This window comes from Eretmochelys imbricata, chromosome 1 (genome assembly GCF_965152235.1).
Source record: "Eretmochelys imbricata isolate rEreImb1 chromosome 1, rEreImb1.hap1, whole genome shotgun sequence".
NCBI classification, from domain to species: Eukaryota; Metazoa; Chordata; order Testudines; family Cheloniidae; genus Eretmochelys; species Eretmochelys imbricata.
The window spans coordinates 261,731,279-261,748,419 of record NC_135572.1 but is presented as its reverse complement, the minus strand read 5'-3'; the positions used below and the strand labels follow the sequence as shown (position 1 = coordinate 261,748,419).

At 44.9% G+C, this 17,141-nt stretch overlaps 1 protein-coding gene across 1 annotated transcript in view; it reads right to left on the bottom strand.

The window, feature by feature from the left end:
* Window positions 1–1,119: 1,119 nt before the first annotated feature.
* The window catches only part of CRY1 (cryptochrome circadian regulator 1), a 77,291-nt gene continuing 61,269 nt past the window's right edge, over window positions 1,120–17,141 (bottom strand). Inside the window, exons 11-14 of the mRNA XM_077828971.1 lie at window positions 15,300–15,395; window positions 14,257–14,328; window positions 14,069–14,173; window positions 1,120–1,808 (exon numbers count right to left, since the gene is read on the bottom strand). Of these exons, the coding sequence (XP_077685097.1) occupies window positions 14,073–14,173; window positions 14,257–14,328; window positions 15,300–15,395 (269 nt within the window). The 3' untranslated portion in view covers window positions 1,120–1,808; window positions 14,069–14,072. The remainder of the gene's footprint in view (window positions 1,809–14,068; window positions 14,174–14,256; window positions 14,329–15,299; window positions 15,396–17,141) is intronic.

Here is a 17,141-nt window from a genome sequence, read left to right as displayed (position 1 = left end):
GTGTATTTTGGTGGTTTTGTACATTACTAGGAAATGCCGCACATCCGGTTCTGTTTTAGTGCTCAGTAATTTGCTTGAAGAACACACAAGCACTCTACACTTCAAACAACAGGGGATTCCACAGACAAAGAACATAATGTTAAAAACGAGTGGCATTTATTTAGTAGTACTTTTAATTAAAGTTTCTTGCTCTGCCCAAAACAGGTTGCTTACATTAATGTCATTATATAGAAGAGGATCTAAAACTATATCACGCTATAGGGGCACTGCACCATCTTCTGCAGTATGGCACTTGGTCCTAGACAAGTTGCTAACATAACATGCTATATGGGTTTGGTTTGAATTTGTAACTTCAAGTCACACATAATGCTAGGGAGAAAATGCCTATGACTAAATGTCATCTGAAAAGATGTTGCTAAGAACAGATCTTAGCAACTGAAATGAGAATTTATTAGTGTATCCACCAAAACAGACAACTGGCCTTGTAACAATTCAGGTTGTTCTTTCTGGGATCCGTATGTTGTTGGAAGATTTCTAATCTTTGCAATTCCCCCAGAAAAGTTCAGATTGAGGCAAACTATTGAGTGGATTTGCAGAAATCACCATTGCTGCAGAAGAGCAAACTAGTTGCAGTAAGGAAAAGGGTGCCCAATAGGCTGCTGAGTTACTCTTCTAGTTGTAGCACAGAACAAGCATAACAAGGCATCTAAGCCTATACAAAGCATCCAGTGAATGAGGTAGGAGTCCTGTGGAAAAAAATAGTATGCAATGTGCACAAGGGGTCTGAATTAAGATTGCACAGGAAACCTTAATTCTAGCATTTCCTAATGTTTGAGTCCTGGATTTTGCAACCATGCATTCTTTTCACATGGGTTTTTCATGATTAGATTTTATATATCTATACTGACAAGTTTTAGCTCTGCTACTATGAAAACTTGTGGAAATAATTAAAAAGGAAGCCGTGCAGTCAACCATTCTAAATCTGAAGATCATCTCTTCCCCTAAAGATTTTCTGGGTAATCATCACAAGAGCAACAACAACTAGCGTATGTGTGTGTACATATGTTACACCCACCCCCTGCAAATAGTGTACGTCTACACACACAATTAAAACCAATACATCTGTATATACATTTTTATTAAACAAGGTCATTTTAGCTTAACTGAACAAGGCAATGGGAAATACAAGGACTGGACATATACATGACAACTTTACACTTCTTGACAGAAATAAATGGCATGTGACTTATATACAGCTGCATTTAATACAGGTTACAAGTCTACTGTATTTTAATTAAAAACAGTCCTAAGCTCTTACATTATGAAAATATACAGAAGTTGGATCATACAGAGGTTAAAATCCTGTCCACTCTAAAAATATTAAGTCTAAAAACCTCCATACCTCCCAATTTCTGCCCACAAAGTTTCTATTTTACAGAACCACCATTACTTTACTGTCTTTACTGTTACCATACCTGAAATATCAAAAATATATTGATGAGTCTATCACTAATCATGAATGTTTGTATTTACATTCAAGTTAACAATTCCTCACCAAATACTTTATATACAAATCTCAATTTGCCCTTTATGAAAGTCATTAAAAAGTTAAAAACCATAAAAATGCCAATTAGAAATAAAGCATTCCAAAAACTGAACTTGTTTACAACAATTCAGAACATTCAAAACAAATGTATGAAAAATGTGTTACTTTAATACAAGTATTCTCACAATACTTTAGCTCCAATACAGCGCAACAAAATGTTGCCTTCAACACATTCTGTGCAGCATCTTCTCTTCCAACAATGCTGTAGGGGAAGAAAAAAAGTAATCAATTGAGGAATAATATTTTTGCAGATCCCAGTACAATATCATATAAAATGTATGTTTTGATTATGATTTTTACAGTAAACTGGCCAATAAACATACTTACATGATATGAAATCTCCTTACTACATTACTATGATGTGTACATTACATTTAACTACAATTTTACAATGACGTTTCAGTAGAGTTCAGGAACAGCATGTAATATACCATAAACAAAATAAAACTGACATTTTAGACAAGTGGGGTCTCCCAAAAGGGTAACTCACAAGTGTGCTCACAAGAAAAATTCACTACCAAAGACTGAAAGATGGGGAATTTCTTCAAGAGTTGTGGAAGAAATCCAAAGGTGTATAGGGGTGGAGAAAGGTGTATAGATTGGTGAAAGCAACGTATTGGGAGAACTCCAATGATAAGTAAAAAAACCAAAACCCATTCTGATGTGTAGTCCATTAATTTTGACAGGGGAAAAAGGTTTTTTCTTTCTTTCTTTCAACATGTTCATCCAAACTAGACTACAACGTTCGCAGGAAAACTAAAAAACAAATTCTTCAAAATTTCTTGTCACCAAGTGGCTGAGAGTCCAATTGGCAGCTACAGAAAAACATGATGTAGAAAAGAGGCATGCAGATCTCCTTCCATCAGCGTTTCATAGCATACATAGTTGGGACAACACCTCATTCATTGGGACATATAATGACTAGCTAGTCTACTGCTTTCAATGGGTTCTCATTCAGGTCCATGTGAATTCATGTATCTCCTTCAAATATCTATACAATTGAAGTCAAATTCCTAAAAGAGAATTTCTTTTTCTTTGTAATACACTTGTGATTTGCCGCATTACAGACCAAGCAATAATAGGTAGAGTCAAGTCAAGGAGCTCAGCAGCCATTTACTGATGTCAGATTACAAAATAATAAAGATTATACTTTCAAACCAGTAATGCCTAACCTGGGAGTTTAGACATTCATCAAGCTCTAGAGTATGAAGGTCCAAAGTTGTTCCTCAGAGTTTACATAGTTTCATGAAGAGTGAACTTAGACTGAAGAGAGGGTTACTCACCTTGTGCAATAACTGAGGTTCTTCGAGATGTGTCCCCCCACAGGTACTCCACTGCAGGTGTGATGCTGCTTTGGTGTCTGGAGTTGGAGATCTTAAATAGCTGTGCCTGTTGGACTGCACATACATACCTCTCCTCCCCCACGCTGCACACATGTAGTATAAATAGTGCTGCGCAGTGCGACCGCCCTCAGTTCCTTCTCTGCTCCAGAGCCCAAACGCTATGCTCCGCAGCAGAGGGGAGGAGGGCTGTAGTGGAGCACCAATGGGGACACACATCTCGAAGAACCTCAGTTACTGCACAAGGTGAGTAACCCTATCATCTTCTTTGAGTGTTGTCCCCATCACTGTAAGTAATTATAAAGCAGTGTCCCTAGCTAGAAGGTTGGAGCTTCGGAGTGGCTGGTATCGCCGAGGACAGGACCGTATGTCCAAGAATGGTATCTGTCGAGGAATCCTGCCAGACGGTGTAATGTTGGGAGAACGTATCAGAGGATGTCCATGTGGGAGCCCTGCATATATTATGGGAACATTATTGAGGAATGCAATGGAGGTTGAGAGCGCTCGTGTGGAGTGTGTCCTGATAGAGGCAGGTGGTTTGTTGTGAAGTGTGTAAGACAGGCGTATGCACTGTGAAATCCATTTAGAGAGGCGTTGTTTAGATATAGCAGAGCCTTTAGAGTGTTCAGCAATGGATATGAACAAGCGTGGCGAGTTCCTGAATGGTTTGGTTCTATCCAAACAGAATGACAATGAACATCTAACATGTGGGGAGCTGCTTCTTAGTAATTGTGTGGTTTGGGAAAGAAGGAGAAATATAGGCTTGTTCAGATAGAAGGATGTTATAACTTCAGCAGGAATTTTGGGTGGGGATGGAGGGTCACTTTGTCCTTATAAAACATTGTATATGGTGGGTATGCCATAATAGAGGATATTTCTCCCACGCGTCGTGCCGATGTAACGGTGATGAGGAAGGCCAGTTTCATTGCTAGATGAAGGAGTGAGCAGACTGCTATTGGCTCAAATGGAGGTCTAGTCAGAGAGCGTAGGACTAGGCTGGAGCCCCAGGGTGGGTTGGGGGACATATATCAGGGTATAGGTTTCCAACACCCTTAAGAAAATGTTTGACAAGGGAGTGTGCAAAAACTGAATATTCCTCGACAGAGCAGTGGAATGTGGTAACTGCAGCCAGGTGCACTCTAAGGGTTTGACTATACTTGCGAGTGAGAGTGCGTTAAAGCGGCCCCAGGCGCCCTAGCTCACAACCCGTCCACACTGGCAAGGCACGCAGAGCGCTCTGACTCCACGGCTAGAGCGCTCCTGGTACTCCACCTCGGCGAGATGATTAATGCTTGCTGTGCCTTGGCTGAAACACTCGGGCGTCACTGTGAACGAACTGTTACATTACTGTGCTCTGATCAGCCTCCAGAAATGTCCTATAATCCCCTTAAGTCAAGTGGCCACTCTTCTCATTGCTTTGAACTTGCTGTAGGAATGAGGATATCCCCTTTGAAAGCTCCGTTTCTGACAGCCGGCTGCTTATCTGCTCCGAGACAAAGCAACCATTACTGTGGAATGCTGCATGTGTGAGAGAGTGAGGTGGGGGTCGGAGGAGGGTCTGCTGCTGTCTGAACTTACAAGACAGCATGCTGACATGCTCTCAGCCCCCCCCAAACCCACTCCCTCTCCCACCATGTACACACAACACACTCCCTGTCACACTCCACCCCCCCCCCCCCCACATTTGAAAAGCACGTTGCAGCCACTTGCATGCTGGGATAGCTACCACAATGCAGTGCTCTCTGTGGCCACACCAGTGTGCTTGTAGCTGTCAGTGTGGACAGACTGCAGCGCTTTCCCTACTGCGCTCTACGAAGGCTGGTTTAACTCAAAGCGCTCTACATCTGCAAGTGTAGCCATGCCCTTAGAGAACTAAAAGCCAATCCGTGCTGTTTGAGTTGAAGGAGGTAGTCCAATATGAGAGTTAATGGAGTGCAGGCTGCATCAACCTGTCTGTCGGCATACCAAAGTTGGAACCAGTTCCGCTTGTGAGAATAGGTACGTCTGGCAGACTCGCACCTGCTTTTATCAAGGTATGTTTTACTGAATCTGAATAGGTTATTTCAGAATCCCAGAGCCATGAAGGAGCCAAGCTTTCAGGGGAGCATCTGTGGATTGGGATGCTGAATGTGTCCCCTGTCCTGAGAGAGGAGCCATGATGCTGGGGGAAGGTTTATAGGCTGAGAGAGTGTCATGCAAAGCAGGTGCATGTACCAGACTTGTTGTGGCCATGTCGGTGTGATTAGTATAACCAGAGCTCGATTTTCCTGTATCTTGAGTAAGACTTGGAACAGGAGGGGAAAGGGAGGGAAGTCGTAGAGAAGTGGTGCATTCCAGTTCATAAGGAATGCATCCCCTAGTGAATAGAATCCCAGCCCTGCTCTGGAACAAGACTGAGGACAGCGGGCATTCTGAGTGGTGAAAAGGTCTATGGTGAGGTGACCCCATTAGCGGGAGATGGGTCGGAGCGCTCTCATGTCGAGCTGCCATTCGTGCTAGTGTGAGAAGGTTCTGCTCAGCGTATCCGCTATTGTGTTCTGAAGTCCAGGGAGATACGCAGCAGAGATGGAGATGTCATTGTGCATACGCCAATTCCATGGCTTGATAGTTTCTGAGCGTAGGGAATGGGACCTGTCACCTCCTTGCCTGTTGATGGAATACATACAAGAGAGGTTGTCTGTCATTACTCAAATAGTCCGGTTTCTGAGGAGTGGTAGGAAATGTTGGCAGGCACTGCGGACTGCCCTCAGTTCCAGGAGGTTGATGTGTAAGGTGGACTCAGTGGGCATCCATCTGCCCTGCATACTGTGCTTGCATAGATGTGTTCCCCAACTGAGGAGGGAGGCATTGGTGGTAAGTATCACGGTAGGTGGAGGTTGAAGAAAAGGGACCCTGGCACAGACATTGTCGGGCACGTCCACCACAGTAGTGACTCCTTGACCTGGGCTGGCATGGACAGGAGTTTTTGCATGCTGTGCTTGTGAGGAAGATATACTGTACGGAGCCAGCCCTAAAGACACTGCATATGCAGCCTTGTGTGTTTGACCTTAAATGTAGCTGCAGCCATATGTCCCAGAATTGGAGGCATGTATGTGCTGGGATTTGGGGGCATGCTTTGGTGGTTGAGACTAGTTGTGTTACCGCTGTGAACCTGTGAGGTAGTAAAAATGCTCTTGCCCGCTTGGCATCAAGTAGAGTGCCAATGAATTCCAGTGTTTGCACTGGGGTTAGTGTGGACTTTTCAAAATTGATAAGGAGGCCCAGTTTTGTAAAGAGGGTCATTGTAGTGTGGACTGCTTGGAGAGCTTCTGTCTTGGATGGCACTTTGAGAAGAGTCGTCTAGATACGGGAAAACGGTGATGCCTTGTTTGCGGAGGAAGGCCATGACCACTGCAAGTACTTTGGAAAAAACTCATGGAGCTGTGGATAGTCCGAAGGGTAGTACCCTGTACTGGTAGTGACCGTGGTCAACAATGAATTGTAGGAAATGTCTGTGAGCGGGGTTTACTGCAATATGAAAGTATGTGTCCTGTTGGTTGAGGGCCAAGAACCAATCCCCCCTGTTCCAGTGCTGGGATGATGGTGGATAGGGTGACCATATTCAAACATTGTAGTCTCACAAACTTGTTGAGATTGCGAAGGTCTAGGATGGGGCAACAACCGCCAAACTTCTTTTGTACCATGAAGTAGTGAAAGTAGAAACCGCATCCTTTGTGTTGTGGAGGGACTGGTTCTATGGCTCCCTGTTGAAGAAGATGCCTCACCTTCTCCTCCAGGATGGGCTCCCCTATAAGGGGTCCCTGAAAAGGGATGTGGAGGGGGGGTTGGCAGGATGGTGAAGTTAGGAAGGGAATGGAGTAACCTTTACTATTTCCAGAACCCATCTGTCCAAGATAATGAGCATCCAAGATGGTAAAAATGGAGCTAGGCGGTTGCCGAACTATCAGTGTGTAGATGGCATTACAGATGGTAGGGGCAACAGGAGCAGGCAGGAGGGTCTCTGGACCTTGACCACACCTTCAAATTTGCTGCTTATTAGAGTGTGTTCGGGCCCAGGTGTCCCTCGTGCAGGTGATTGTCTGCACCTGTTGGGATGTCGGCGACAATGGCCTTGGTTGTCAAACTGCTGCTGTGGGTAGTATGGCTGAGGGCGAGATCGTGGAGGGAGTGGATATTTTCCCAATGTTTGTTTTGGCTGTGGTGTGTACATACCAAGGGATTTTACAGTGGCTCAGGAGTCTTTCAGTGAGTGTAAGGAGTTATCCATGTGCTCAGAAAAGTGTTTTTGTCCCTCGACCAGGAGATCCTTGACCGTATTTTGCATCTCCTTTGGGAATCCTGAAAGGTTCAACCATGATACACGTCACATTACTACCGCAGTATCGGGCAGCTGTGTCATTTAAGTCCAGGGAGCGCTTGCAGGGCCGTGCAGGCTATTAAGTGACCTTCCGAAATGAGGGACAGGAATTGTTCCCTTTTCTCCTCTGGCAGATCCTGGCAAAATTACTCCAGCTCAGAATAATTTTTTACAATCTTATTTGGCCATAAGGGCCTCATAGTTAGAAATTCAAAATTGGAGGGTAGCAGATGAATAGGATTTTCTACCCAGGAGAGCTAAATGTTTCCAGTCTCAGTCAGGATTGGATTAGCACTGATTGCTCTTCTCTTGTAGCACATTCACCGTAAGGGAATTTGGGGCAGGATGTGAAAATAAAAACCCCACATTTTCTTCACGTACATAATATTTCCTATCCACCCATTTGCATGTAGGTGGGATAGAGGCTGGAGTCTGCCAAAGAAGGTTTGCAGGTTCAAGTAGTGAACCGTTAATAGCTAGGGCATTTTTTGTTGTTGAGAAGGTATGGAGAATGTCCATCAGTTTATGTTGTTGCTCCTTGACCTTCTCAAGTGGGAACTTTGTTTCGTAGAGTGGCTGACTCCCTAACTCCTGAAAGTGACAAAAATCATCAGCCACTGTGGGAGGAGGTGGCATGATGGCTCCATCAGGTGAAGATGAAGAAAATGGGAAGACTGGAGGTACCTCCCCATCCTGCTCTCCTTCCAGTTCCTCCTCCAGTGGTGGTATTTACAGAGTATGTGGTTCTGGAGGTCGAGAGATTGTTGAGAAGGGAATGGATGGAGGCCGGCATGTTTGCAGTGGTGGGGGATTACCGAATTGTGCCCTATACATGGCCCAGGGGTCCCAATATGGCCAATTAGGGGGAAAGGGAATATATGGTTGCATTCATGGGGACCCCTGAAAAGGCTGGGTGCCCTGAACTGCAGCAGGGTAAGGCTGGATAAGTTGATGTCAATTGCCCTGATGTTGGTGGGGCAAGAGCGTCTTTTCATCCTCCTCAACATCACTAAGGAAAGGAGGTCCTGTCCCTGTGAGACAGCATGAAGAGTGTGTTGATTGAGAAGTGGGTGAGATTTGGGACACCTCCTGTCTGAGAAGCGGAGAGTCTGCAGTGTCAGATATAGTGAGGTCTGACAGCTGTGTGAATTCCTGCAAGTGATCTCTGCTCAGTGCCTGTATTGAGCACGGTGCTGAGGTGTGATATGGAAAAAAAGAGTCAGCAGATTGCGCCAGAGTGCTTTTCAGAGCCGTAGCTTTAGTAGGAGTTTGCAACCCTACTGGAGTCTTTCTCAAAGCCGAAAGCTTCAGTGCCGTGCGCAGGTCAGGGCTGAGGGCTTCACTGGAGCCAGCTGTTTTGTCAGTGGTGGTGCAGACAGCGTCCTCGGCACAAAAAATGGACCTGGAGCCGTTGAAAAGATAAAGGGCTTGCTTTGGTTGCCCACAACAGGAGGTAGCGCTGATACCTGCTGTTTCGCCCTGGCACGGTCCTTAGACTTACTCTCAGGGGCCGAGGTAGTCAGTCTAAGAGCAGCTTTGTGCCTCTTCTCAGAAGCCATTCGACTACGGATCTAGCCAGAGATGGCATTCCTGCACTTTGTGCCTCAGGCGCTGAAGGAGGGACGGCTCTCTTCTAAGTGTCAGCCTGGTTAGAGGATGATCTTCCCTTACTCATGCAAGGGAAGTGAATCATAGAATATCATAGAATATCAGGGTTGGAAGGGACCCCTGAAGGTCATCTAGTCCAACCCCCTGCTCGAAGCAGGACCAATTCCCAGTTAAATCATCCCAGCCAGGGCTTTGTCAAGCCTGACCTTAAAAACTTCCAAGGAAAGAGATTCCACCACCTCCCTAGGCAACGCATTCCAGTGTTTCACCACCCTCTTAGTGAAAAAGTTTTTCCTAATATCCGATCTAAACCTCCCCCACTGCAACTTGAGACCATTACTCCTCGTTCTGTCATCTGCTACCACTGAGAACAGTCTAGAGCCATCCTCTTTGGAACCCCCTTTCAGGTAGTTGAAAGCAGCTATCAAATCCCCCCTCATTCTTCTCTTCTGCAGGCTAAACAATCCCAGCTCCCTCAGCCTCTCCTCATCAGTCATGTGTTCTAGACCCCTAATCATTTTTGTTGCCCTTCGCTGGACTCTCTCCAATTTATCCACATCCTTCTTGTAGTGTGGGGCCCAAAACTGGACACAGTACTCCAGATGAGGCCTCACCAATGTCGAATAGAGGGGGACGATCACGTCCCTCGATCTGCTCGCTATGCCCCTACTTATACATCCCAAAATGCCATTGGCCTTCTTGGCAACAAGGGCACACTGCTGACTCATATCCAGCTTCTCGTCCACTGTCACCCCTAGGTCCTTTTCCGCAGAACTGCTGCCTAGCCATTCGGTCCCTAGTCTGTAGCAGTGCATTGGATTCTTCCGTCCTAAGTGCAGGACCCTGCACTTATCCTTATTGAACCTCATCAGATTTCTTTTGGCCCAATCCTCCAATTTGTCTAGGTCCTTCTGTATCCTATCCCTTGAGAGTTGGCAGATGACCTTGCTGAGTGTGAGGGTCTCTCCAGTAAGGAATAAGAACCAGGGTCCGACACTGGTCGCAGGAACTTTTCCATGAGGAATAGTTTGAGTTTAAGGTCCCTGTCTTTCCTTGCTCTTGGGCTTTAAGCCCAGACAGTGGGAACACTTCTGGGAAACGTGTCCCTCTCCCAGGCAATAGATACATTGGGCGTGGCTGTCTGTTATAGAGAAGGCGGCCCCACATAACACACACCGCTTAAACCTGGAGGAGCCCTGCATAAGGGTGAGGGAATAGTTTCCCTGATGGGAAATAGGGCAAACAAAAAAGGTTGTTTGTTTTTTTTTTAAAGGATGAAGGATAAGAAAAGAAAATGAAGGAGCTAACTAACTACGAGAGGGAAAACAGGTAAGACATTACCTAAGTGGGCTCTGCTAATTGTTCCATACCAGAACGCAGGCAGTAGAGTAGGAACTGAGGGCAGTCGGACCGAACAGCGTTATGTATACTACCTGCACACAGCGCAGGGGAGGGGAGGTGCGCATGTGCAGTCCGATGGGCACTGCTATTGAAGATCTCAGACTCCAGACGCAAAGGCACTGCCGCAACTACAGTGAAGCACCCCTGGGGATATCACTCGAAGAACCACCAGTGAAGCACATCCACATTGCTTGAGATATGTAAGATAACGGGGTGGAAGTGTAGTTCGGAGCAAATGGAGCAGGGTCTCAAGATTCCATTCCCAATGCTTCAAGAAGCCAGTAGGGTGATGGAGATAAAGAATCAGAGGAGACTGACTTAATCTGAGACAGAGCCACAGAAATCACAGCAGTGTCAACAACGTACTGCAATGTCTTTATGAAGATGTGTCAACATGCAGTAACACTGGCTGCAAGACGCATTGGATCTTACCATGAGAAAATTGACTAATAGTGCTGTCAAAGAATTAAACTTGCAGTTATGGCCCTTTATGCTTAGCTAATCCTCCCCATCACAGGAAGAACCCAAGGAATGGAAAGTGTAAAAAACATATGGCTATGACAGCATGAAAAAAAAACAAAAAAAACCACACTACATGCTACTCTTTCACATTAAGAGAAATTAACAGTGGTACAGATCACACAGAGGTCTTGGCCTTGAAACCATGCAGAGCCTGAGAATCTGAGGAGCCAAGGCCTAAATGCACATCTTAGGACATCCATAAGGAGCGCTTTTCTTTCTAAAGCCCTGTACCACAGCCCCAAGGCCAATTCACTATCCAATCCCATACAAAGGGAAATTACTTACCTTGTTGTAACTGGAGTTCTTCAAGATGTGTAGTCCCTATCTATTCCACTGTGGGTACGCATGCGTTCCAGGTGCCTGAGACCAGAGAATTTTTGCAAGTAGTGTCTATTGGTCCATGCCTGCACCCCTACTCTTCCTGTGCTCTATCGTGAGGGTATAAGGAGTGGGGCAGACCAACTGCTTCTTCAGTTTCTTCTCTACCATGAATGTTGCCAAGTTCTGAAGCAGAGGTGAAGGAGGGTGGGAAGTGGAAGAGAGATAGGGACCACACATCTTGAAGAACTTCAGTTACAACAAGGTAAGCAATTTCCCTTTCTTCTTTGAGTGCTGGTCCCGATGGATAACTGACAAACAGTATTCAGAGAGGAGGCGGGTGCAAGAACACAGGTGGTATAGCTGCTTGTAGAACCACTGCCCCAAAGGATGAGTCAAAGGCAGAGTCTTGGACCAAGGAGTAATGCCTCATGAATGTGTGGATGGAACTCCATGTAGGTTGTCCTGCAAATACCAAGCAGGGATGCTTCTTGAAGTGATGCTTCTGAGGCTGCTTATTCCCTTGCATAGTAAATCTTTACCACATGTGAGGGAGGAAGCTGTGCCATCTGATAAGAGAACAGGATATACCCAGAGATCCACTGAGAAGATATAGCTTGACCTCAAACTCACTCTCGTACGGAAATGAACAATCTAGATGACTTTTCTGATCGGTTTTGTTCTCTGCAGGTAAAAATGACCACGCTCATCATTCGTCGAGAGAATTAAGTCTCCTCTCCTCACTAAAGGCATAAGGCTTTGGAAAGGCACAGGTAAATGAACTGACTGGTATATATGATGGAACAATTTTAGGAATAAATTTTGGATGTAGTTGTTGGATGTAGAGACTCTGTCCTTATGGGATACTGTGTACAGCCATTAGGACCCCAAGTTCACCTACCTTTCTGGCCAAGGTGATAGCAATGAAGAAGGCAACATTTATCTACAGGTGAGACATGAAACACATAGCTACTGGTTCAAAGAGTAGCTTAGTGAGACCTGAAAGTACTAAATTAAGGTCCCAGTCAGGGGTTGGTTTCCTTACTGGCAGAAAGGTTCTAATCAGAACCTTCTGGAAACTGGCTGTTGGTAGGTGAGTAAAGATTGAATAACCCCCCGATGGTGGGTGACATGCACCGATTGCGCCAGGTGAATCTGTAGCGAACTAAGGGAAAGATCCGTTGTCTTGAGAGTAAGAGGAGAGTCTAAACTAGCAAGAAAAAATGGTTACTTATCTGTATGGTAACTGTTGTTTTTCAAGGCGTGCTGTGAACACATACATTCCAATGTAGAGGTTTGTGTGCTCAGTGCAGTAGTACTACTAGGCAGCGCATGCTGCCGTGATCTCCTCATGCCTTCAGGTGAGGGTATACAAGGGGAATATCTGCTGCCCGCTGCTCCGTTCCTTCACATTGCTGTATGTAATGTCTGAAGTAGTTTGGAAGGTTGGCGGGTCATGAAATGTGTGTGTGCACAACACATCTCGAGGAACAACAGTTACTATACAGGTAAGTAACTGCTTTTTCTCCTTCCAGTGCACATATATGTTCTACTGTAGGTGACTCATCAGCAGTTCCCTTACAGGTGGAGGGACTTTGGATCATCTGAAGAGAGACTGGCAAGTCTGTTACTAAACTGGCATCATCCAGGAGACTTGAGTGATGGCATAATGAGTGGAAAAGGAACGCACAGACAAGCATGTTGCTATCTTACATACAACAGCTACTGGAACGTTGCTGAGAAAAGCTGATGAAGTGGACTGAGCCCCAATGGAGTGAGCTATTATTCTTGGTGGAGGAGACATTTTAGCAAGATTGTAGCAGAGCTTAAATATAGTCAGAAATCCAGTGTGATTTGCCAAGACAACGCTGATTGACCCTGGGCACAAAGACTTGCCTGAATTGGACAGGGAGAGATCTGTCCTCTTTGGAGTGGACTTAGAGGGGAGATCTGCTTCTGTGCTTATACAAGCATGCTCTGCTCCTGTGAGGAACTCCTGATGAAGGGTCCATAGGCATATTCTCCATCGCTCCTGCATCAGGCTTCACACCAGGAGGCAGACTCCTTGACGACTCTAGCTAATATACAGGGGGTTTTCTCGACTTGGGTCTGACTGGGGCTTCGTTGCCTTTTCCATGAGGTGTTTTTTAAGACGGAATTCTCGCACCCGTACGGATCTAGCTAGGAAAGTAGTGACAGATACTGCATCTGGAAGATGGCAGGCACTTCCCCAAAGCAGTACAGGCAGCGCTGGTGGTTGTCACTGACCAGGAAGGTGCAAGTACAGGAGATGCAGCTTTTAAAGCCAGATAATCTAGGCATAATCTAATTTACATACTGGGATGCACATGAGTCCCCAGGGAGGGGATTTAACTATCCATTAGCTATACTAATAGAACTATTAAAAACATTAACTATGCTAAAGATAAAGCGGGTAAACTTTTAAATATTTACAGGTTTTAAGGATCAGGCTGAAGAGAAAGAAGCAGGTCTGGACACTGGCGACTCACACTTAGGCCATGTGGTAGTAAGAAGGAACTGAAAAGGCGATCAGTCCTCCCCATCCCTCATATACTTGGTGCAGAGCATGAAGAGAGTAGGGGCACAGGCGCTGACCTATGGACACTGCTTTCAAAAATTCTCTAGTCTCAGGTGCATGCACACTCACAATGGAATATCCATAGGGCCAGCACTCAAAGAAGAACTTGCTTTTCAGCCTTCCACTTCCATCACAATTGTGTGCACAAGAAAGCAGAGCATAGCTGCTGTTCCTTTTCAGCCACATTCAGTCAGCAGTTATGTGTATTTGCTCCGCTTTATACCATGCAACAGCACACACATTGTACATTAATGGGTGCACACACTATATAGTAATTTAGCTCACCAACCAGATGTTTTAGAGTTCTCCTTTCTTACCAATCTAATTAGTGCTCTGTCGCTGGACTTTCGGCCCAATGCTCTGAGTTTCCTTTTCTGGATTTGGGCGTTTCCCAGTGCTGATGCCAGTGCTTCCTGTTCTTCCTGAAAAATGAAATCAACACCTAACTTGAGAAACTATTTTGTTTTTTATGTATCCAAATGACATCTTTTAAAACATAAGTCACCTTGTTGCAGTAAATGTGATTGCTGATGGTCTCCGTGGGCATAATGTAAAATACTGCTGCCTTGAGAATAACCTGTTAAAATACAGTATACATTTACTTAAATCATTCCTGTGTTTTCCTTTTATCAGTTATACGCTTGTATCCATTAAGCTTTTGTATGAACAAGGGGAGCCAAACCCTGAACTCCCAAAACACAGAGAAGTCTGACCTAAATCATTCTTGTTTGCAGAAAAATTCTCGTACTAAGAAGTTCTCTCTACACACACACACCCCCCTCTTCACACCCCTTTTCTAACTACTACCAACTTTAGTTTTGACACTGTCCAATCACCTCATCCTTTTTACTATTCTCTTAAGATAACAGGAGTCAACAGCACAACTAAACTGGGATGAACCAGAATTTTCTGTTTCATGTAAATTGCCCGACAGCCCTCAGTGTTGGAATTGTCTATCAACAGAGCATGTACTGCAGAAGCAAGAACAAGTTTTTCTATTCTACCCAAACATTTGCTTCAGCCATGTTCTGGAGGCCTGTAAGGTTGTGAGAGTGAAGTCCTGTCTCCACATCTGTATTGTCAACCCTCAACCTCTGCCGAGATTGCAATGGGAGTGTGTCGTGGGGCAGAGCCCCACCCCCTGAGAAAAAGGGCTCAACCAGGCCAGAGAGGCTGCGCAGACCAGCAGCCAATCAGTGAAGACCTGGGGAGAGCCAATCAGGATGGGGGAAGGGGCAGCCAATCATGACCCAGCTAGGTCCTATATAAAGGCTGCCCAGCTAGGGAGAAGGCAGTCACTCCCTGGCCAGCAAGGGAGAAGGACTGGCTCCTGACAAAAGGAGTAGCACCTTGGACAGAGCAGTGCTGGGTAGGCTTGGGGGAGCAGATAGGGGCTCCAACCCATTACCTGCCAGGCTGCGGCCCTGCTGCAAAGGGGCAGGAAGGTGCATAGGGCCAAAGGAGAAGTGGCCCAGGGAAACTGAGGTTTTTAACAATTTCAAGAATCATGAGAACTTTTCTGAACACATTTTATTTGCTGAATAATACCGTGCTGCTGTATTCCACTTGATCCTGCATGTGAGTCTTCTAGGGCACATGTCTGAACGCCCACTGTATGACCATCAGTGCTTCCCAGTTGAGCTCCTGAAAAAAGGACATTTTAAAAAAAAATTTTAGCATAGAATACAGCACAGATTGAACATTTAATAAATAATTAAGTGTAATGTTTGAAATATGTACTGTCTTGTACAAAATGGGAATTACTGAATATTGCATTCTAAAGCTATAAAGGGTTCTGTAAAGTGAAATTTATGAAGATTTTTTTTAAATGTAACCTCTGAAGTTAAGGGGAAAATTTTATGTCCAAGGTATTGCTCAAACCAATTCAGATCTCTGTGCATCAACCAAGTAGCTGAGACTCACATTCCTGATATGAAAAATACAAATGCAATTCATGTACACAAGAATCTGATAATGCAAAATTGTCTCCTCAACTTTGTATGCTGGACTGAAGCCCCTTTGAAAGTTTTGCCTTTGATGTTTAAGTTTCAGAGCATGTTTTATTCCCTATATTCTGTATATAAAATACTAACATCTGTACATCACCTAAAGGATGTTTGTAGGCTAAAAATATTTTTAATTAAAACCCAATTGAAAAGTTATACATTATGTATTGTAGGTATGTTTGGGATATTTTACCATCATTATTTGTACTGGGTTGGTAGCTAGAGTATCCACAGTCCCCAAAGTACTAGGCACGGTACAAATATAGCAAAAATGGGCCTTGCCTCAAAGAGTTTACAGCTTGATTTAATTTATGATGTTACCGCTATCACAAGGTATTAATGATTCCTAGGAGGGAAATAGATGTACAAATGTTTTGAAGAATTGCTTGAAATGTATTAATACTTTTACAAGGGTTAGACCATTCCTTTCTAAAGAACATTCCTTTCTACTTACTTATGCTGAATATACCTATTCTTCAGATGAGCGACTAACATTTATATAATCGTGCAAAAATTAGCTATGGTGGAAGAGTGGATCTGAAATCATTCTTAAGAGCCGTTTTCACAAAACTGTTTTCATGAGGGTAGCTGTTTCTACATAATACAGTAACTCCTCACTTAACGTCGTCCAAGTTAACGTTGTTTCGTTGCTGATCAATTAGAGAACAGGCTCATTTAAAGTTGCGCAATTCTCCCTTATAATGTTGTTTGGCAGCCACCTGCTTTGTCCACTGCTTGCAGGAAGAGCAGGCCGTTGGAGCTAGCTCGTGGGGGCTTGGAACCAGGGTGAACCGACAGCCCCCCATCAGCTCCCTTAAGTTCCTTGTGTGGCAGCTGCCCAGCAGGCTACTAATTGCCAGGCAGTTCAGCTGTCCCTCCCCCCACTGCCATGTGCTGCTTCTGCCTATGTCTTGGAGCTGCTCCTGCTTGCTGTGTAAGGGGGGAGGGAGGTGGGGAAAGAGGGGGCTGATATCAGGGTGTTCCTCTCCCCCTGCACCTCATCTCCATGGGGGGCTGGGGGAGAAGAGGAGGAAGACATGACAGGGCTCAGGATGGAGGGAGCCTGCTGGCAGCAGCTGCTATCTCAACTTCCTGATCTACTTAAAAAGGCAGTGTACTTAGAGTGAGGTCAAAGTACTTAAAGGGGCAATGCACACATGGTGTGTGTCTCTGTCTCCCCTCCCTCCATTCGTGCCACCTTGCAGAGTGTAAGGCTACATTAACAACGTGTTAACCCTTGAGGGCTCAGCCGAGTGCTAGTTCATTATTTAGCAGTAAGGCATTCCCTGGGAAATATCCTACCCTCTTCCAACCTCTGACTTCACCATCTCAACCAAGCTTCACAATCATCATTGTTGTGTACAGTATTAAATTGTTTGTTTAA